This window comes from Medicago sativa, chromosome 7 (genome assembly GCF_051527215.1).
Source record: "Medicago sativa cultivar Bolivia chromosome 7, Bolivia_mono, whole genome shotgun sequence".
Taxonomy (NCBI): Eukaryota; Viridiplantae; Streptophyta; class Magnoliopsida; order Fabales; family Fabaceae; genus Medicago; species Medicago sativa.
Window position 1 is genome coordinate 97,417,721 of NC_140755.1, and position 22,299 is coordinate 97,440,019.

The 22,299-nt window shown below is 32.8% G+C and overlaps 2 protein-coding genes and 1 long non-coding RNA gene across 10 annotated transcripts; 2 read left to right on the forward strand and 1 right to left on the reverse strand.

Moving 5' to 3' along the window:
- Positions 1 to 2,439: 2,439 nt before the first annotated feature.
- Positions 2,440 to 5,926, forward strand: LOC146910858 (uncharacterized). 2 transcript variants are annotated; one of them, XM_085726112.1, is made up of 12 exons: positions 2,440 to 2,530; positions 2,988 to 3,146; positions 3,237 to 3,504; positions 3,600 to 3,693; positions 3,778 to 3,902; positions 3,999 to 4,089; positions 4,181 to 4,322; positions 4,415 to 4,572; positions 4,671 to 4,791; positions 4,867 to 5,037; positions 5,152 to 5,253; positions 5,361 to 5,926. In XM_085726112.1, the coding sequence occupies exons 2-12, from the start codon at positions 2,997 to 2,999 to the stop codon at positions 5,652 to 5,654; spliced, it is 1,716 nt and encodes a 571-aa protein (XP_085582238.1). In that variant the 5' UTR covers positions 2,440 to 2,530; positions 2,988 to 2,996; the 3' UTR covers positions 5,655 to 5,926. The 2 variants fall into 2 exon arrangements, with proteins under 2 accessions (XP_085582238.1, XP_085582239.1); XM_085726113.1 differs by having other exon boundaries at positions 2,444 to 2,530; positions 5,155 to 5,253.
- LOC146910859 (uncharacterized) lies at positions 5,465 to 15,374 on the reverse strand. 7 transcript variants are annotated; one of them, XR_015018843.1, is made up of 10 exons: positions 14,615 to 15,373; positions 14,049 to 14,496; positions 11,220 to 11,531; positions 10,791 to 10,841; positions 8,922 to 9,028; positions 8,790 to 8,837; positions 8,592 to 8,696; positions 8,301 to 8,474; positions 8,097 to 8,207; positions 5,465 to 5,598 (listed from the first exon to the last, which is right to left on the reverse strand). It is a non-coding gene; the product is annotated as an uncharacterized LOC146910859 (long non-coding RNA). The 7 variants fall into 7 exon arrangements; XR_015018841.1 differs by having other exon boundaries at positions 8,301 to 8,485; positions 14,615 to 15,370; XR_015018840.1 differs by having other exon boundaries at positions 8,301 to 8,485; positions 8,592 to 9,028; positions 14,049 to 14,266; positions 14,365 to 14,496; positions 14,615 to 15,370.
- On the forward strand, positions 9,578 to 13,935 carry LOC146910860 (uncharacterized). Its single transcript, XM_085726114.1, has 5 exons — positions 9,578 to 10,667; positions 10,755 to 11,978; positions 12,087 to 12,305; positions 12,418 to 13,266; positions 13,358 to 13,935. Exons 1-5 carry the CDS (start codon positions 9,716 to 9,718, stop codon positions 13,933 to 13,935), a joined length of 3,822 nt encoding a protein of 1,273 aa, XP_085582240.1. The 5' UTR covers positions 9,578 to 9,715.
- Positions 15,375 to 22,299: the final 6,925 nt, after the last annotated feature.

Consider the following 22,299-nt stretch of genomic DNA (forward strand, 5'->3'; position numbering starts at 1 on the left):
AACTGGTTTTTAAATTTAATGAATAGGAATGTTGTTCCTGCAATGATATTCATATAGCTTATTTTGATCAACTTATTTGTCAACAATAGTTGATTTTATTTTGTCAAAAAAAAAAAATAACAATAGTTGATAGAAAAGTGAGATAACATTAGTGTCCGTCTATCCGCTAATCATACATAATGATCTAATATTATTTAAATTATTACGAGCACTCATAGATCGACAACCACATTCCCCGTTTTTACCTAAAAGGGCCGGTGTTGGAAATCATTAGTGTATGTTTGATTTAGCGTTTACAAAAATTGATTTTGTGTGAATTGATTCTTTAAAATTGATTATGGTTGAAAGTGAGTTGAAAGCTAAATGATTTATGTTTGGTTTAGATACATTCATTTAAATGTGATTTGAACAATAAATTTGAGAGTTCTCACCCAAAAAAAACCAGTGTTGAAATCAATTATAAAATGAAAAACTATATTTTTAGTGTCAAATATAATCAATTTTAAAGACAAAATCAATTCCATATTAGAGAAACCAAAAATACCAAAATCAATTATTCACGTCCAAAATCAAAGTAGTCTTTTCCAAAATTCAAATCAAATATACACTTAAGTTGTGATACACACTATAGTTCTGCAAGAAATATTGCAATATTCATTATATTCAGTCAAATTCCATCAAGTGTTTGTATTGTTCTTTCTCGAGTGAATAATTTTCTTTTTCTTCAAAAATTGGTGATACATGCACATCTAGAAGATGGACTATGTAGGGTACGTATATAAGCATAGTTGCTAACATGATGTTACACATAGCTGTATGATATACGATTTGTTAAGCAGAAAGTTCTTCTTCTAATATTGACCAAAAAAATAAATAGTTAAATGAATCAATGCGGCGTCCGAATTAGGAACCGGCGCAGGACCTTGATTTTTTGACACAAATTGGTGGTCACAAACCAATAATGTGCTGGTGATGAAAGATTCAAATTAAATCACTTATATAGACTATAGTCAGACTATTTGTATTAATGTATATAAATGTTGACATGCACATGGTATTGCCACCCTGAATCCATTTAAGCTTCGCCGTCTACAACAACCTCTTTACATCATGAATAACAATCTCAAAAGATACAAGTGAACGTTGCCTCTAACAGTAAGACACTAGCTACAAAATAGTGATCATGGTTCGGGTTACACTTATGTTTTTTTTTTTTTTTTAAGGAGTGGGAGAGGTGCAACACTTATGTTAAAAGCTAGTTGGTGCGATCCATTTAAGTACTAGTTTAGTTCAGCGGTGGTTTTTATAAAATTACGGTAAATTTTCACGTTTTTACAAAAGCTAGTTTTATAGCTTTAGAATTTTCACGTCTAGCTTGTCTTGCGACGTGATATTTGTCTCACAAAAGCTAATCCAAACACATACTGAGTCATTTGGTATAAATCCGAACGTTAAACCGGATAGATTGGTCCGCCCATAAATATGATAACAGGTTATAATATGTTGGTTCAAATTCATTTCACATTGGTTATCGGTGAAATGTACTTATCTACGGACCATAAATAAATAAAGAAAAATCCACTTTAAAAAAAAAACTTAAAACATGATACTATAATTTTTTTTTTGAAAAGTATAATCTACTTTTTTCAATAATTTTATTGAGCTCTAGTTATCTTAGCATTGTTTTCTTGTAAGATGAGATTAATTTTATCAACTTTTGTATAAACTAATTAATTAAATTAAAAAGTATAATCTACTTTTTTCAATAATTTTATTGAGCTCTAGTTATCTTAGCATTGTTTTCTTGTAAGATGAGATTAATTTTATCAACTTTTGTATAAACTAATTAATTAAATTAAAAAAACACGTTTATTCTAAGATTATGTGTTGCACAAATTTTTTGTCGGTAATTGTTCACTTTTCAAATAGTTTTGGTTTGTCCAAACTTTCAAACTTTGAATACACCTCCCCCGCCACCTCCCGCCCCCACCCTAAATAAAATTAATAAGTATTGTGTGGGCTGGTAGCTGTAACTCTAATCTATAAAAACGTGTGGTTCGTAAGTAATACTATTAAATCTCATTTGTCAACTAGTTATGGTTTCATCTCCCTTAATATAAGAAAAGATTATGCTGTGGAAAACTCCTTAATGACCTATACTCATTGACTGCCAACTCACTCTCTTAGGGGTAAAACATGTCTTAAAATTACTTTATGCAACTAGATGACTTCGGTTAACCAAAGTGATGTCATGTAATCAAAAGTACACAATAGTTTGGTTTGTTTGCACATGATAAACATAATTGAATTCTAACCCAACTAGCTAAACTTACTTGTCTTTGAGAGGGAAACACAAAAGTGCTTTTGAAATCAAATTTGTATTTGTCAGTACACAAATCAATCACGTTTTTCACTCTTCTCAACACTGTTGTTGTACCCATTATATACTTACTTACTATCTCTAAAAACTTTTCATTTCATTACTTTCATTTCATTACCCTCAAACCATCCTCTCTCTGAAAATTTCAAGGTACTCATTCTCTTCTTCTACTTTTAGTTTCTTTTCGTAACTTCCATTCAAAATCTTTATTCACTTTTGTGATTTTTGTTCAACACTGTTGTTACATATTGATTTTTGTTCTAGCTCTTTCTATTTATAAGGTTTATTATAGATCTATGTGTTTACTGTTGTGATTTTTTTTGTTACTTTGTTTTTGCCTATTATTGATCAAGATATAACATTTCCCTTAATAAGGTTTCGTTTTTTTGTTGTTTACAACTGTTTTTTTTTTTGTGGATCTATATGTTTAGGAATTTGTATGTGTTGTTTTTTGTTATTAGTTTATTTTTGGTTGTTGTTGTTTAAGGTTTCAACTTTTCAACCAATCGTTTATTTATCTAAACTGAAACTCTTTCAAAAAAATTATTTTTTGAACTTATGTGTGTCATATGTTTATTTACTTTCACTTATTTGCTATTTTTTTTAGGGCGCCAAAATGGAAAGACCAAAAGTAAGACCCGTCGAGTTCATTGCTGCAATCACAAACAAGAAAGATTTCTGGAAACTAGCTGTTCGGGTTAAGGACAAATGGACTGTTGTTAAGGATGGCAAGGAGCATTTAGAGTTGATCATAGTTGATGCCAAGGTGAGGCCACTTTTCACTATGTGATTTATTTATATTTATATTTTTTTTAAGTCTTCAGTTTATTTGTGAATGCTATTTGTTTTATTACAGGGAAATGACATTCAACTTGTTATCCCAACTGGTTACAAGGCTGTTTGTGACAAAGTCCTTCTAGAAAACACCACATACACATTGTCTAACTTTCAAGTACAAAAGAATGATGATGCATTCAAAGCCTCTGATCACAAGTATAAATTGATATGGACTGGTGGAACTAATGCTGATAATGTCAATGTCCACGACATCCCTAACCCTAGCATTAAGTTCAAGCCATTTTCTGAGATTGTGTCGGGAAAATGGCGTGCTGATCTCTTAGTTCGTGAGTACACATCTTCGTACAACTTTATCTTATTTTTTATACTTTTCCTAAATTTCTGTACATGTATTATTATAATGTTTTTGTCATTTTAATAGATGTTATTGGAATTGTACATGAAATGCGCTACTGTCAGCTGAATGAAGGAACTGGGAAAAAGCTACAAGTTAACTTTGGTTTGAAAGACTTGAGGTGAACAGCTTATATTTTAGGAAAAGTCTAACTTATTCAATGTCATATCCCTATACTAATTGTGGTTTGTCTATATTATTATAGTGACATTTCTGTAAACTGCACTTTATGGGAGGACTATGCTGCAAAGTTCATTAAGTTTAACAAGGATAGGAAGGAAGGTGGTCCTGTCATAGTTATGCTTAACTACTGCAAGATCAAAGAAGAAGGTATTATTCTTTGTGTTTGTCAGTTTTCATTGTCTTTGGCTAATATGACGATATTATTTTGTGAAAAAACACTTAGAGCTTTTAATGAGAATGTAGGGCGGTTCCCATTAAGTGTATCAAATACTTACTCATTCACTAAGTTGTCCATCAATGAGAACATCCCTGAGATCAATCTCTTCAGGGAAAGGTATTTTTTTTATCACACACTTCTGTTATTTCCCTATAACATCTATATTCAGAACCAGTCCTAACTTCTATGTCTTTATATTTGTTTTCAGTTTACCTAAAGATGAGCAGCTGATGTCATCTAGCCAGATCCAGTGTTCACAGTCTTATGGAAATACCCAAGTTGCTACTGAAGACGACCTTCTATCTAATTCCCAGATTCTGCCCCTGTCTCAGGTTATCCAGCTTGACGTGGTATGAATTTTACAAGTTCCACTCACCACCTACTCTCAGATTCACTATATTCATAAACCATCTCACATATCAAATTGTGTACAACTATGCAGATAAGTTATTGTGTGACAGTTGCTAAGATTGAGAAAGTGAACTCGACCAAAAATGGTTGGTACTACTTTGCTTGTCACAAGTGTCCAAAGATTGCTAAAGGGGACAAACCTCCTTACACATGTGACGATGGGCATAACACTGAGACCGAGATTGTCAGGTATGTTATATATGTTATCCTATATGCGTATTAAGTATGGAGTGACTCTTGGACGTTGTTATCTATCTTGATTTCTCTTATTGATACCCTTATTTTAGGTACAAGCTTGAGATGGATGTATCCTATGACATGGACAGAACTGTTTTTGTCGTCTGGGACCGCGAGGTGACTCAGATGTTAGGGATATCTGCTGCCCAACTCCGCAGTAACATGATACAGGTTTGCTCTAAAGTCCTCACACATTTGCACAAACATGTTAGTGAACCTACACTAATGTTTCAACTGTCATATTAGGCTGGTATTACCAATCGCTTTGAATTTCCGACCATAATGGATGACTTGGCTGAAAAAACTATGGTCTTTAAGGTCAAATGGCAACCAAGGTGGAAATCATGCTCTGTTGTATGTTACAAAGAAGGAGAAGCTTTCACTGACCGAGTTAGGGCTAAGTTCCCCAACCTTGTGGTATGATTATTATATGTCACAAACCTTGGTAGTATGGCTGAATCTTTAATGTGTGTCTTTTATGCCTCCTTCATTTAATTCACTAATTGATTTAATTTGTCCATCATATTTCAGGAGGAGGCTGAACCAGAGATTGAGAATTTAGGTGCTGATGTGATGATGGACAACACAAATCCTAATCCAGCCGCTTCTAATGAAGATGTTACCATTTCAACTGTAAGTAGTTTGTTTGTTTTGCTAATTATATCTAACTTATGTGTCTAACGTCATGTAATATCATGGCCTTTTACTAACCTGAATTATTGTCAACTATGTTTTGACAGCACGACCTCTCTGCATCTTCTGAATATGACCCTGATGGTTTGACCCAGATTACACCAATCAGTGGCTTAAAGAATGCTGGACAACCCATGAGTTGCGAGAGTCTTTCTCAACTCACACCAGGTTCTTTCAATTCTGTTGCTGAAAAAGCAAATGCTCGTCCTACTGTTGAAATTACTCCTCATAAGATGGCTGCAACTGATGATTTTTGCAATGCTGGTGGCCATAATGAGATCACACCTGCAAAACAGACTTCATCAAAGAGGGTGAAGCTTATCAAACAAGAGAAAAAGTGATTTCAAAACCATGATGCCAATCATACAGATGTTTCAAATTTATCCTTGATGATGTTCTCACTGTTTCCTGTATGATCTTTTTGGTCCTACGTACCCTTTTGTGTAATCTATCTTAATTTTTTACTTCAACTCAGCTTGGTTCAAGCACTGATTCCAAGAGAATCTAGACTTCTACTATGTTATTCACTCTGAACCTTTTATGTTATGCTACATCTATGACTATTGTGTTGTGTTAATTTACTATGTTAATGGTATCTTTCTTTAATTCTGAAGTTCTTTTATGATCTTTGCCACAAACTACATACATGTGAAGCAGATAAACATCTTAGATTCTCTCTTTGGTATGTAAACATTGAAGATAGTGGTAATTTTTTTGGGCCTCAAATTTGTATTTCAGCCCTTATAGTCATCAAACAGACTCTTTTTTCAAGTTAGATTTTCATACCAACTATCTTATCCTACGCGACCCATATACATCAAGATTAGTAACAATGTCATTGAATAAGATGCCAAGACATACTATTTGATGGGAAACTCATGCATTCCAATACATTTCTATAGTATTTATATTTTGTTGTATTGTAGAACTGTACCTTAAGTTAAACTCCTTTCACTTCCATATTTACCTGTTCATGCTTTCAGTTTACTACTCTATTCTTATGCCATCTCTTATTTTGAAAGCTCCATGATTAGAAACATAAATCAGCTTATCCATGATTAGAAACATAAATCAGCTTATTAAGGGATATGTATCTTTATCATTTTTTCTTCATAGCAGCTGCAAAGTATATGTATAGAAGTGTGGCTTTCAGGTTCTTATTACAAATCTAATCCGTATTAAATCAACTTTCAAGCTTTCAAAAGCTACAATACATAAAGTTATATTTCAATAGAATATATCCAATTATAAAGGGATTTTTATCTTGATCATTAATTATTATAACTATAGAAGTTGGCAAATTTATATTAAATAGAGAAAGATCACACACAAAGGAATTTTTATCTTGATCATTAATTATTATAACTATAGAAGTTGTATGTATACAATTTTGAATAAATATGATTAATTACTGATCTAATCCTTACATCAATTAAATAAATATGATACCTACAATACAATAACTTATTCACTTTAGGGAAATAATTGTTTTTTACTACTCCCTTTGATATATTATTTTCCAGCTGTTACCAAGATAATCATTGTATATTACTACCATCAGACAATAACCCGTTTCCAATGTTTTTGCCCATGGTTTTTAATTCAACTATACACAAGTATGGAATAAGATATTGTATATTACTGCATGCTACCCTTCGATGAGACATATGCAAATACAATTAACCATCATCCCTGCCATGCATTTAATGAAAAACAGTGCTTTCAAAAAAGTAATCCACTCTGTTGTGAACAGTAGAGTCTTTGTCATACCATCATGGCCTGGAACTCCTTTTTTCCAGGCAAACTGATCTTCAACTAATACATCACATTGTCTATGCTAGAACCATAGACCTTCTTTAATTTGTACTTATACAATTAGTATAACTAGAGTTACTTTCCAATTAATTCTTACTTTTTTTTCCTAATATAATTTATCATGTCTAACTATGTTACTCTTCCCAGTTCTACATTTACATCACTTATTTTACACAAAATCAATATTTTATGCTAAACATCTATATTTTATTTTTTTAAAGAATATATCTATTTTTTTTTTTGAAAGATAAAGAATATATCTATTGAATATACCCATTATCTTCCACACATATTTATTTAATTTTCATTTCTTATTCCACATGGTCCTTATTTCCAGAAGATACAATGTCTCATGTTACGTTCACATATGAAACCATTAACATTTCATAAGTCATCTGAAATACAAGGCAATTTACCACAATCTCAACTTAGCACTTCCTGTTCTTATGTAAATTGAAAAAAAATGGAGATCCATAGACCTTCTGTTGAATCTAATGGTGCAGCTAGAAGGAAAAGAAGGTCTTCATATCTTCAAAATGGCAAATATCCTGAACAGAAAAAGAGTAATGCAACACCTCTTTCAGATATTACCAAATCTACCTTAAACACCAATCAGAATTCACATACAAAATCAACTATAACCTATCCTTCACCTCCCTATACTTTTTCAAACCTTTCAAAGTTGCCTTCTCCACGTAATCCAACTACTTCAAAACCAACTAAGGTTGTTTCTGAACAAGGTTCTTCTAAAAACTTCAAACCTTTTACCACATCTACTCCCATTGGATCCAATATCAATGTTCATTCTTTTTCAAGTCTGAATTATTCTATTAAGAATAAGGCAAAGGTTCAAACATCCAACTTTGACACAATCCACCAATCTCAAACTCAATCCACCAATTTCACTCAACCAACAAATTTAAGTTCTAATTTAATACATTCTAATTATAATGTTAGGAAGTATGTACCTGGTCAAAATCTCCTCAACAAGTTTTCTGCAACTATCCCACTGAATGCTAAATATTCTCCATGTCCAAAGGTGGGAACAAAACGTGCTTTCCCAGTCAATGATTCTGAGGCTGCAGGAAATGTCAATATAAAAAACAGGAAGGCAAAGCAATCACGAATACAATGTATGTCAAAACCTATATCTGAAATATATAATGACTTACTTTGCCAACTCCAAACAAGACATCAAAGTACCAACAATGTTCTTCACCTTAATGGGTTTGTTCCTCAGACATTCAATAGAGGGTGTACTTCACAAAAAGAGGCTCAATCTACAGTTCCAGCTAAGGTCCAAACATTCAAGGTTCAGCCAACACCAACGCAGCACTCTCACCTTCCTGCATCCACACTTAACAACCATTTCAGGTCACAAGTGAGATTCAGCAAACCTACTCAACTTCCACATTTAAATTCTAAATCATGCCATTCTAATGATAGTGTTAGGAAGTATGTACATGGCCAAAATCTACTGCCACATTTGGATGCTACTGTTCAAGTTCCTGTGCTGCCTTCTCCATCTCTTAATGTTGGAGAAAAACGTCCTTCTGATCACACTGATACTGCACAAAATATTAATGTTAAAAATAGAAGGGCTGCTCATAACTATCAAAGGTCATATAACAATGGTGTCGCATCAATTCATACAAGTCCACCTGAACCATCACATTTCAATGTCAATCCCCATCCCTCTGCCCAAACCTCTGGATCAACACATAGAGTGTCAAACAAACGCAAACATATTGAAACTGATGCTGAGTATTTTGAAACAATGTCTGATAGATTACCACATGGAACACAAGATGATAGTGGTCATGCATCTTCTGATGTTGATTCTGATGCTGATTCGGATGCAACTGATCAAACTCAATCGGATACCAGTAGTGATGCAGATCTTGAAATCAATGATGATAATGAAGCACAAGGTATATTCAGATTAAATCCTGTTTGTTCTTCATTACAAAGTTTATACATAATGCATCGTCTTATTAGGGCACCATTATATTATCAAATCATAATTAGTATCATCATTGTCCTTAGTAATCATGTGTAATGTTTTGAACGTTGTCACAGGATATGGTGATATAGGGCAACCCAGTTGGGAGTGTGAATTTTGTGGAGCGTTAATGTGGTATCAAGAAAGGAGGCAGAAGTCAAAAAATACTACAAAACCTAAGTTTCAACTATGTTGTCAACATGGGAAGGTTCAATTGCCTTTACTGGAACAGCCTCCACAGCTTCTTCAACATCTTTTATTTGATAACCAAAGCAAAACCAGCAAGAATTATCAGAACAATGCTAGAACGTACAATGCCATGTTCTCATTTACTTCACCTGGTATGAAAATGGATTCATACACAAACAAAGGAAAAGGTCCACCTGTACTACGAATGCAAGGTCAGACATGTCATAGAATTGGAAGCATGTTGCCCTTAGCCGGACAACGACCTAAGTTTGCTCAGCTATATATCCATGACACTGACAATGAGATTTCTAACAGAATTGGTTCTTTTAGGTATATATAATTATATGGTTTCAAATCAGTATTATATATGTTGCATTTTTCTATAGTGTCTTATATATGATGTCATTGTTTCGTTGCTTTTTCCTATACAGGGACAACAAGGATATCGATGAACAATTGGTGAAAGACTTAAGGTCAATGCTTGATGCCAATAATGTGCATGCTAAAGCGTTTAGAATGGCCAGAGATCTCTTCAAGAGTGGCCCTGTTCAGAATGTACGGTTGAAGTTAATTGCAGACAGAAACACTGATGGCAGGGTGTACAATAAGCCAACAGTTTCAGAAGTTGCGGCACTCATTGCAGGGGATATTGATTCTGCCAAACATAGAGATATTATATTGCAAGGGCAAACAGGCAATTTACAACGAATTGATGAATTTCATGCGAGTTATCTTGGGTTTCAATATCCACTTCTTTTCCCATATGGAGAAGATGGTTATCGACCTGGGATTTTGTTGAGATATAAGGATGATACTGTTGTGAACAGCAGGAATCGGTTGACTATCAAAGCATGGTTTTGTTTTAGGATACAATCAAGAAAATTTGAGGCAAATACTTTGTACTGTTCTAGAAGACTTTTCCAACAATTTTTGGTCGATGGATACGCAATGATGGAGGCTGAAAGGCTGAATTGGTTGAGGAAAAATCAGTCAAAGCTTAGAGTTGGGAAATACAGGCAACTAAGCGAGAAAACTGCAGGTCAAAACCAAAGTCAGCAAAAACTACAAGGCAAGAGAGTAGTTCTTCCATCAACTTTTGTAGGAAGTAAAAGATACATGGATCAACTATACTTTGATGGTATGGCAATATCAAGTGCTGTTGGTTTTCCAGATATCTTTATTACCTTCACATGCAATCCAAACTGGCCTGAAATAACAAGAGAACTAGCAAAATTCAATTTGAAACCGCAAGATCGTCCAGATATCATTGCAAGAGTTTTCAAAATCAAGTTTGATGAACTAATGAAAGACCTGACCAAAAACCACACCCTTGGCAAGGTCCTTGCATGTAAGTAAACATTACCATATTGCCTTAAATATGTTGTACACTTTAATTAGAATAATTTGTGCTAATTATTACTATTGCATTTCACAGATATGTACACAATTGAATTCCAGAAAAGAGGCTTACCACATGCTCACATTCTTATATTTTTACATCCTTCAAGCAAGTATCCAACCCCTGCAGACATTGACAAAATCATTTCAGCTGAAATACCTGATCCAAAGAAGCACAATGATTTATACAACTTGGTCAAGAGTCACATGATTCATGGACCATGTGGGCTTGCAAGACTCTCATCACCATGCATGGGGAAAAACAATAAATGTTCCAAATTCTTTCCCAAAAAGTACATCGAGCGTACTATTGTTGATCAAGATGGCTATCCTGTATACAAGAGAAGCTCAAACACTCACACCATAATTAAGAATGGTATTACCCTAGACAACAGACATGTTGTTCCATACAACAAAAAATTGTTGATGAAATATCAAGCCCACATCAACATGGAATGGTGTAACCAAAGTGCATCGATTAAATATCTTTTCAAATACATACACAAAGGATATGATCGCATCACAGCCCGGATTGTGCCAACCGAACAGAATGTGACATCTCAGGGACAACCAATTGATGAAATCAAGCATTATCTAGATTGTAGGTATATATCACCGGCTGAAGCATGTTGGAGAATTCTGTCATTTTCAATTCATGGAAGAAAACCAGCGGTTGAGCGCATGTTCTTTCATTTAGTTGGTGAGAAATGCATATACTTTACTGATCATTCCACCATGGAAAATGTGCTTGAAAAGGCAAGTGTCACCGAATCTATGTTCACAGCATGGCTACAAGCAAATCAAGAATATGAGGCTGCAAGACAATTGACATATGGTCAATTTGTTTCTAAATTTGTTTACAGCAAAAAAAACAGAATTTGGACACCTAGAAAGAGGGGTTATACTATTGGTAGATTAATCTGGGTTCCACCTACAACTGGAGAATTGTTCTATTTGCGGATGATGTTAACCATTGTCAAAGGACCAAAAACATATGAAGAAATTCGCAAAGTTGGAGATATACAGTTTCTATCATTCAGAGAGGCTTGCTTTGCTATGGGATTCCTAAATGATGATATGGAGTTCATTGGCGCCATTAGAGAAGCATACCAATGGGGTTCCGGTTATTTTTTGAGAAGATTGTTTGTGATTATGCTACTTTCTGGAGCAATGAATAGACCACGTCACGTATGGAATAAGACTATTCATTGGTTGTCTGATGGAATCCTACGTGAACAGCGAAACTTGGCAAACAATCAAGGTTTGTTCATATAATGCAGAACAAAATATGTTTGTTTTTAAAATATCTTTATTTTCAAATCACCTTTCCTCCTCTTCATCTATTTTAAAATATCTTTATGTTTCGCAGAATTGATGCTCAGTGAGGAACAAATTCAAAATCTAACTTTGATCGAAATTGAGAAATTATTACAATCAAGTAGAAGGACTTTGAAGGATTTTGCTTCCTTGCCTTATCCAAATGGATATGTACTTGAGCAGCTGGGCAATAGATTAATCTACGATGAACGTAGTTATGATATTGGAACCCTCCAAACAGAGTTTCAAGATTTATTTTCATCCCTTACAGGTATTATACTACTTTGTAGATTTATCACTACAAACAACCATTATTTTATATATACACTATAAACTTAATGACATTGTTGTTTCCCTTTGTTATTCAACAGATGAGCAGAGAGTTATTTTTGACAAGATCATGTTGGCTGTTACTAATCAAAAAGGAGGTGTTTTCTTCTTGCATGGTTATGGTGGGACAGGTAAAACTTTCATGTGGCGCACACTTGCAAGTGCATTACGATCAAAGCATGAAATTGTGTTGACTGTTGCCTCAAGCGGAATTGCATCGCTACTTCTACCCGGAGGCCGAACTGCACATTCTAAGTTTAAAATGCCTGTGCCTACATTAGATAACTCCATGTGCAACATTGATCATGATAGTGATATGGCAGACCTTCTTCGTCAAACCAAGCTTATAATATGGGACGAAGCACCGATGTCCCATAGATATACTTTTGAGTGCTTGGACAGAACACTTAAAGATATTATGGGTGATGGGATTAAGAAAAGTGAGCTCATCTTTGGGGGGAAGGTTGTAGTATTTGGTGGGGATTTTAGACAGATATTACCAGTTATACCAAGAGCCAACCGTTCTGATATTGTCCATGCCTCAATCAATTCTTCATATATTTGGGATCATTGTCAAGTTCTTGAATTGACAAAAAATATGAGATTGAAGCACGGTTCAGATCCTAAAGAAAACGAAGAAATTGAAGAATTTTCAAACTGGCTTTTACGTCTTGGAGAGGGAAGAATTAACGAGCCTAATGATGGTTATGCTGAGATCCCTATTCCCAAAGATATGTTGCTAACTGAGTATGAAGATCCTATCCTTGCTATTGTACAAAGTACATATCCTAACTTCTTGGATAATTACAAATCTTACGATTACTTGAAGAGCAGAGCCATTTTGGCATCAACTATTGAAGTTGTTGATCAAATAAATGACTATGTTTTAGGTCTAATGCCAGGTATTATAATGTAACCCTTTTGTATCAAACATCATTATTTCTATTTTCTGGTTTAAAGAATAACAATCGAGCTTCCTTTGTAACTATGCAGGAGAAGAGCGAGTCTATTTCAGTGCCAACTCTATTGATAGATCAGAAATGCATGATAGTACTGTTACAGATGTTTTAACACCTGAATTCTTAAGTACATTGCGAACTTCTGGACTACCAAATCATAGCATCAAACTAAAAGTAGGGTGTCCTATTATGTTATTGAGGAACATAGATCAAGCTGAAGGACTTTGCAATGGGACAAGATTGATAGTAACAAAGATGGCTACTCATGTTTTGGAAGCTAAGATAATGGGTGGCAAACATCATGGGAATATTATCTATATACCACGTATGGATATGTCACCATCTCAATCTCCTTGGCCATTCAAGTTATGTAGGAGACAATTTCCGATTGTAGTTTCTTACTCAATGACGATCAACAAATCTCAAGGTCAGTCTCTTGATTGGGTTGGCCTTTATTTACCTAAAGATGTCTTTAGTCATGGCCAAATTTATGTTGCAATCTCAAGAGTAACCAGCAAAAAGGGTATCAAGATACTCATACATGATGAACATAAACTCCCAAAAGACACTACCACAAACGTTGTTTACAAAGAAATATTTGAAAATGTTTGACAAGTAAGTACTCTCCTAATTATTTTTGAATCTAATTATGCAGATTCAATATCTTTTCGTATAATACTATATCATAATAATCATGCTCATGCTTACTAAATATGTTAACTTACAATACAGGTGCCATGATTGCAGAAGCCATGTTTTGCTGCATCCTCCTCTAAAATAGACTCTGCCATTTTTTGTTGTTCAAGCTTCAGTTTTTCCAAGATTTCAGTTGTAAAGTGATGAAATCAACTTGTCCTACTTCACTATATACTATTGCTATTTCATTGTTAGTTCATCTTTCTCATGGTTATTTTATGACCTTCTGACTTTACTGGATTCAAAACTGCTTCATCATAAATTATAACTATCTTCATTCATATAGGAGGACTCCTTCAATAGTTATGAAGCTTTCAAAATCGATTTATTTTAAAATAAACTTACTTTAGACCAGTGCAAGATCACTTCCATACTCAGGATCTATAAGTTCCCAGGTTAATTCAAGTTAGAAAGTGCTAATTTATAATTACATATAGATTGATTGGATGAATATCTCCTTTTATGATGTATCCAGTTCTGTCAAAACCAACAAACAACTTCATTGAAGCTTTTTATTAATTGTATTATGGTGAAATATCTACATCAATAACAGAAGAAAATGATACAACAACAATTATGAAAAATAACTACTTACATTGTTGGCCATAGCGGCAAGATGATGAGACTTTGCAGCTGTAGAGGCTATATCATAAATATATCTTCAACTGTTTTCCCAACAAACTATAGATTTTAAGGCGATCTATTTCACACCAAAGTCAATTAATGAACTTCCCAACCATAATACTCAAGCTTTTTCAGTCCAATTAATTGTATATTTTCATACACCATACCATGGGAGGTAGAATTGAGATACAAACAAAATAACAAACAGTCATGAATGTGCATTATTGAAGGTTGAATTTAACTATTACTTTCCCTCATATATCCTATCACTTACAGAATATTGCTTTAAGAATCAAACAAGACCGATTTTTTGGACAACGTGCTACTTTACAGACACATATACTTCAATGTGCATTATTGCAGGTTGAATTTAACTATTACTTTTTGTTTGACACTTTATGTGATGAATACAACACTATGCCTGCAATTGCACACTTACTGCAAATTTTTATATAACAGGTAGTCCATGTATGTTTTTGGGCTAAGCCATCCTAACTTATATATTTTCTGCGGCCCAACACACTTTTTTGCTTTTACACCCTACTTATTCACTCATTCACTTTACCTTGGATTCATTAAATAAGACAATCAATATTTTAAATTTCTTATATCCATTTTCTATTTACATTATTTTTGTCCTACTATAACCATAATTTATTTTAGTTTATCAATAAAATATTTGATATACATTCAATAATCATACCAACTTCTTATTTTTACCTTATAAACCATAAATAATTTCATGTCATTTTCTAATTAATCCACGACTATCTAAATTTTTATTACAATATTTTAAATATTAAACAATTATTGTACCCGTGCGTCAGCACGGGTATACCACTAGTTGAAGGTCAAAATATGTTTTCTGTGGGCATGAAGGAGTAGTATTTGAATATAATTTTCTGACCAATTTAAGTGGTGAGACCTTTTTTCGACCAAAAAAAAAAAGTGGTGAGACCTTTCTGAGCATATGTGCTGGACATTGATCACTCATCTGATGCAACTTGGGTTAGGTCCAACCATCTACTTCTGGATTTCAAAGGATAGTGTTAACGTTGAGGACCCTCAATTAATTAATAATTTAGACAAATTTTGTTTGCACCCTTCTGCTGACCCTTGTGTAAGTCTCGTCTCAATTTTATACTCCCATAAATTTCGTTTGAGTATATTATTTTATTTCTAGTTAATGAATTCAATATATAGACTTTTAATTATATATAGAGTATTTGTCAAAAAAAAATATATATATATATAGGGGGCTGTTAACTTACTCCCAGCTAAAAACACGAAGGAGTAAGTTAGCAACCCTACTCCCGCTTATCTTTTACCAAAATACCAACAATCTCTATTTGAAACCAATTTTAAATGAGGGATAAGTTTGTAAATTTCATTTTATTTTATTTTTTAAATAAAAAACTTGTTTTCACGCAGGTTCTCGTACGCATGTCGACTGTACGGTGTGGCCTACTCAAAGCCATTAAACGTTAACTGGAAACAACATAATTCCTTTCTTCAAAAAAAAAAAAAAACATAATTCCTTTTTTTTTTTGGAAAAAAAAAAACATTCACTATGTTTTTAATTTTACCAATCACAGGCACTAACCATCAACACATAGCATGTGAAAGAAAAATAATGCCAAAACCAAAGAATAAACCTCAGTAGCTTTTTTACGTAATCGTTTTTATTCGTAATGCTTCAGTCAAGCATGTTCATACATTATTATTTAATTTATAAAAAAAAATACAAAAATATGACAGTGAGGATTGTGAACACGATGAGAAGAAAATGGATTCAAGAACCAAGTGAATGCAGTTATTATGTAATTAATGAGATAAAAAGAGAAATTGAGATTTTTTCAATTGAAGAAAATAAATCAGCATCCGTAAAAAAAAAAGGCAAATTACAATAGTACCCATTTATATAAGTAATGTTTTTAAAAGAGATCATGGGTTTTTGGTCATTATGTAGTGGGAGTAAGGTTGCTAACTTACTCCTTCATGTTTTTGGGTGGGAGTAAGTTAGCAGCCCCCATATATATATATATAATAAATTATACACCCTCCCATCAAAGATGCTTGAATTACATTCTCCTCTCCTCTTATATATATCAAGTATTACTTACATGAATAGAAGGCAAACTAACAATAAGTTGCGTCGTTAGACTTTTTAAGATGACAAAATCAATCATCGTAGACACACCTTTCATGGACCTAGGAGACGTGACATTGATATACATGACCATTTGAGCTCTATGTAAAAGGTCAACAGTCTTTGGCGCTATAAAGGCAAAAGTGTCGAAAACAAATGATATAAAGTATGTTGACTGTCAGAACACATTTTCTCCTGTCGTTATAAAGTTTAAAAATGGTATATATCGATTATATATTTTTTCAATTACTCGTACTTACTCTTTTTATGTGTTAACCTTCCGGTTCTCAATAGAAATGAGCTTTGATAATCCGAAGTTCGACCGAGGTGAGTAAAGTCTAATAAAAAATCATACTTACTCGTTTTCAATAAAACTAAAAATAATTTTTTAAAAACAAATTTTGTTTTGTGTGAATTTAAACTTCCACTTATTAAAAAAAATATAGATTCCACTTACATTGAGACCTTGTTCCTGCTAGATACTCAATAATTCTTCCCCAACATGAATACCTAATACATATCAAATCTTAAAAGGGAGAGATCCCCTATTGAAGATGGTCTTAGATTCCACTTGACCTCGTCCTTTTTGGTATACTAAATACATTTTCAATTCCTATAAAATTCATAAATTTTCAAGTTTAATCCCTATATAAGTTTTGCTTTTATAAAGACTAAACACCGAGACAGAAAACACTAATTTTTTCTATACAAAAAGTTACTTTAAAAAATCGTTACGGTGTTTGGACCAATAAGTTCATATTCTTATCATTTATGTGTGCGGAAAAAAAAAAGTAATGTATCACAATTTGTTATCATTTATAGACGGACAAGCATGATATGTTCAACATGTGGGTTTACGTAGAGATTCAACTTAAAAAAATCTTATAAGGAGAAAAAAAATATTTAACTCTAAAAGGATATGTTTAGATGGAAGATTTTCGAGGAAAGGGGAGGGGAAAGAATATTTTTCTTTTTTAAATTAAATAACCTATAAAATATCTATACAAAATAATTAAGTGTGATAGAAATGTTATATAATCATGACAAAAATTTTCAAAAAGGTTAAAATATCATTATATTTAAAAGGGAAATGTTAACCAGTGCCCCCGGGACATCGTTAAGGAAGCAAATATAGTAGCTTTTGCATTGAAAATTATGTAATCAATTTCTCAAAATTCTTCTCTTTTGGATTCCTTAACCAGTGCTCTGGAGGCACCTGTTAACAGGACCCTATTTAAAATATAGAGCTCTAAAAAATTTCCTTCAAAACTCAACTTACTATAAGGTTATTGTAAATCTAACTTTAGTAAACTATGTATATATGACGATATATATATTGGTTCAATAGATTCCTTCAAAAAAAAATATTGGTTCAATAGATGGACGATTCCACGTTTTGGGTTGTGTTGTTTTTGCGCTCACTAAACAATGCCTTAGCGCAGTAGAATTTTAATTTTTTGTCATGTTATTACTTGTTTATTTTTCTCTTGTTACTTTTGTAAAGAGTGTTGTTATATCTCACGAAGGATACCGCTCAAGAAATTCGTAAAACAATATGTCTCTTTTTTCTAAAGAGAAGTCAGACTTTTAAAATTGTTTTTCAACAAAAACACATGAGAATATAGGTCAAACTAAGAGATCATACACATTCGTTATTTTTGTGACGTTATTGTTCGCGACAGACAAAATTTTATTTTTTTAACATTAACAAAAATATAACCATATATAAGAGACTCCTTCCAAAAACATGTTGTCAACATTTCATACTTTAACATGTGATTGCTTTATTTCTTCGTTACAACTTTCCTTCTTCGGTGGTTAGTCCATTATCCAAAATATCATGACGTTTTAAGTCCAAGTAAGACATTCCCTTAAGGGTGCAAACAACTCTGCAAAGCTGGACCTCCCAAATTTTAGGGCAATTTATATATATATATATATATATATATATATATATATATAGGGGTTTGCTACAATAGACCCACTCATTTTTATGAAGGTCTATTTTAGCATGATGCACCTTTTTGTTTGGACATAAACACCCACTTTGTATCCTTAAAACACATAAATCTGAAGGGTAACCATGTAATTCAAATGGTTTAATGATTATTTCTCAAAACAATGTTGTTTTTAATTCTAGCTCTTCTTCTCCTTTATTCTTCTTCCTGATAATTTGTCGGGAACTTGACGAAAGCTTGAGGTCTCTCCATAAATCAACGACCATGTTCTAGATCTTCACGCAACAATTTTATCATCTTTGCTGCTTGTTTATTTTTTTTTATTTTCTTATGAACTTTCTTTTTATTTCAATCAATAGAATCGTTTTTTTTCTTGTTTTTTTATTTGAGTGAAAGGATGAGTTCTTGAACATATTGGAAAACAAAAATTAGTTGCAGACAAGAAAGAAAGAAAGAATCGAAAATTGAACACCTAGAAACCATAACACCATAATACATTCCAAACCCAGCCGCCAATGAAGAGGAAGCCGCTGGAAAAGCAACCCAAAACTCACCCAACGATGTACAGAACCAGAGACGCAGTCTGAAGTTATTGAACAGTAAACATTGATTGATTTCGTTATCAATTGAACCACCACAATCATAAATCTTCTTACATATCTATGAACAACTTTTACATAATCAATTTTGTTGGAGGAAGTGAAAAAGGAGAAAAAGAAGCATTCCCATCATGTAAATTTCAATTCTCATCTCTTATTTGTTATTATATTCGATTGGATTGAATTTCTATTTTCTTCCTTCCAATGAAATTAGTTTGGTTCTGTGATATTGAAGAATTTGAAAAGATGAACAAGAAACACAGTAAAGAAGAAAACGTGAATTGAGAGAGAGTGGGACCCAAGCAGAAGCTCAAAAAGTAGAAAATATTCAAATAAAAATCATTTAAATCATCAATTACAATCATGTCCTTTAATTTTGTCTTTTCCAAAAAAACAAAAATGGGGTTTTTAGTCCTAAACAAAAAGGTGCATCATGCTAAAATAGACCTTCATAAAAATGAGTGGGTCTATTGTAGCAAACCCCATATATATATATATACACACACACACACAACGCATGTAAAAAAGTAATATATATTAATAAGGTGGTGGTAATTTCAAGTATGTTGATATGGCAGAGTGGTACTATTTTTTGTGGGGTGTTCAGACAAAACATAACAATTCAACCTAATTATATTCACCAAATTAAATCCTAAAATAATAGAAATTATAAAATATTATTAATTGTATCTTCGAAAGTGACATTATAAACCCGTATGGAAACTCCATTTCAGTAGAGTGTTATTTTTCATTTATATTCTTACACCTACAAACCGATATGTGCTTCGTCACTTGCCTGAATGAATCCCTTTGCATTTTCCCGAAACTCCTAACAGTGACCAATTTATCAGAAACTTTCATATACTTGGAGATGAAAGAGTGCAAGAACAGTATTTGACCCATTTAAGCTTGTATGATGAAGAAGGTGTAATTCAACTTCCCGCTCAAGCATAAACTTTTGATCATTTTCAGCTTCCAGAAGATGTGAATGAACTTAGTCGATCTTCATCGCTTGAAGTCATGTTGGTTCGGCAGATGAAGAATATTCTGGATATACCACTCAAGAAGAATATGATGCAAATCCCTTTTGGCTTGAGAGGAGAGTTGAAGATGAATGGAGTGATGATTCTATCAATAAAGAGCTCGAGACATTGGAAGATAGAGAATTTAGTGATCTTCATTTGAAGCCCTCTTTTAGTGAGGGTGAGGGTACATAAGGTGAAAAAAATGATGAGGGTGGGGGTGCATAAGGTGAAAAAAGCGAAGAGGGTTCAAATGAAAATAAACCAGAGGTCGAGGACAATACTGAAAAGAGTGAATGTTAAACAAGTGCAAAGTTTGAAGAAGTCAAAGTTGAAGAGGTTATGGTTGAGGGGGTCGAGGTTGAGGGTGCGCAAGTTGAGGGCGAAGAAATTAAGCTTTAACTTAAGTTAGAACTGAAACTTAAATCGAGGTTGAAGAAGATTCAAGTTGGTGGTGTTTAGGTAAAAACATTTTATTTTGCTTGTTTTTGACATTCACAAAATATATGTAAATAAAAGGTCAGGAGTTTGACAACTTGTTGACTGTGAATTGTTCTAACACAATATTAGCTATTGTCTTTGCCTACTTTTAAATTGTAAGACTTTAGTTATGTTTATTGATTTTGACGGGGTCTCCTGTGGTGTTTAAGTTGGAGAATCAGGAATGTATTTTGTTTGCAGTGAATTGATGAGTATGTGGTACACTTATATTATTATACAGTATCTTGTTATGAATAAAAAAAACAATTAAGTTTATTTGAAAAATATTAAGATGACATATGTAAGGAGTCTGTTAACAATTTTTTCTTTATCTTTCTAAAAGCTACAATGTTACCTTTCTGTTAAAATATAATTTTGTGAATATATTTACATATATTTTTTCATATAAGTTTATTTGAAAAATATAGTTTATTTGAAAAATAAACTTAAGTTTATGTGATATATGTTAAAATATAATTTTGTGAATATATTTACATATAAGTTTATTTGAAAAATATTAAGATGAAATATTGTGATGTATTGTTTTACTATTTCTTTTTTCTAATTACCCTTATACCATTTAACCATTTTCATATTTTTAGAAAACTAACAAAACATAAACACAACACTGCATAACTCAATATCATTTTTTTTTTGGTCGAAAAGAGGATATTTCATTCAATGATAAAAGCTAGTGATTACATCATGTGTAGAAAACTACCCACTATTGGGGTAAAGTATAGAATAATTGCAAAATCTAACAAGTAAGTCTCTTAAGCACATGATTTGCAGCACATGATTTGCTCCTAACTTATACATCTAACATATCATGGTAATATAGCCTTGGCTACGAATGAGTATCCACTACAGAAAGCAGCAAAGACCCAATATAGTACCACATCCTAAACAGAAAATTGAAATAAAGAACAACAAAACAAAACACCGCTAGAAGCTATGGAGACACAACACCAACACAAAGTGAAGGTCTTAGAATCAAGCCTTAGACTATAGCATCTAAGATTGAACCTGCACAATCAAGGTTGGATTCCACACATACAAACAGCTTGCACCAAAAAGCTTGGACTCCACAACTCTTTGAGAAACCAAACAACAACATATATGTTGACGGAAAGCTAGAAAACCAAATGCTAGAAACCCAAAAACGTGTACGATATGATTCGATTTGTGAGTCTAAAGTTGCGATTTGGAAACAGTTGAGAAAAATCCATCAAAAAAATATTTGAAGTTGCGATTTATAAGGTAAATATTTACGATTTTTTTGAAAATATTTGCGATTGATGATTGTTTCGTGTGTTTATAATGTTGTTTTAATTTATGAATTTTAAATACCCTCTCTATGTATGATTAGATCTTTGTTTATCTATTTATGCCTATTTGCATATGTTTCTAATGTTGTTTATCCATTAATGGAAATGTGAGTAACCAAT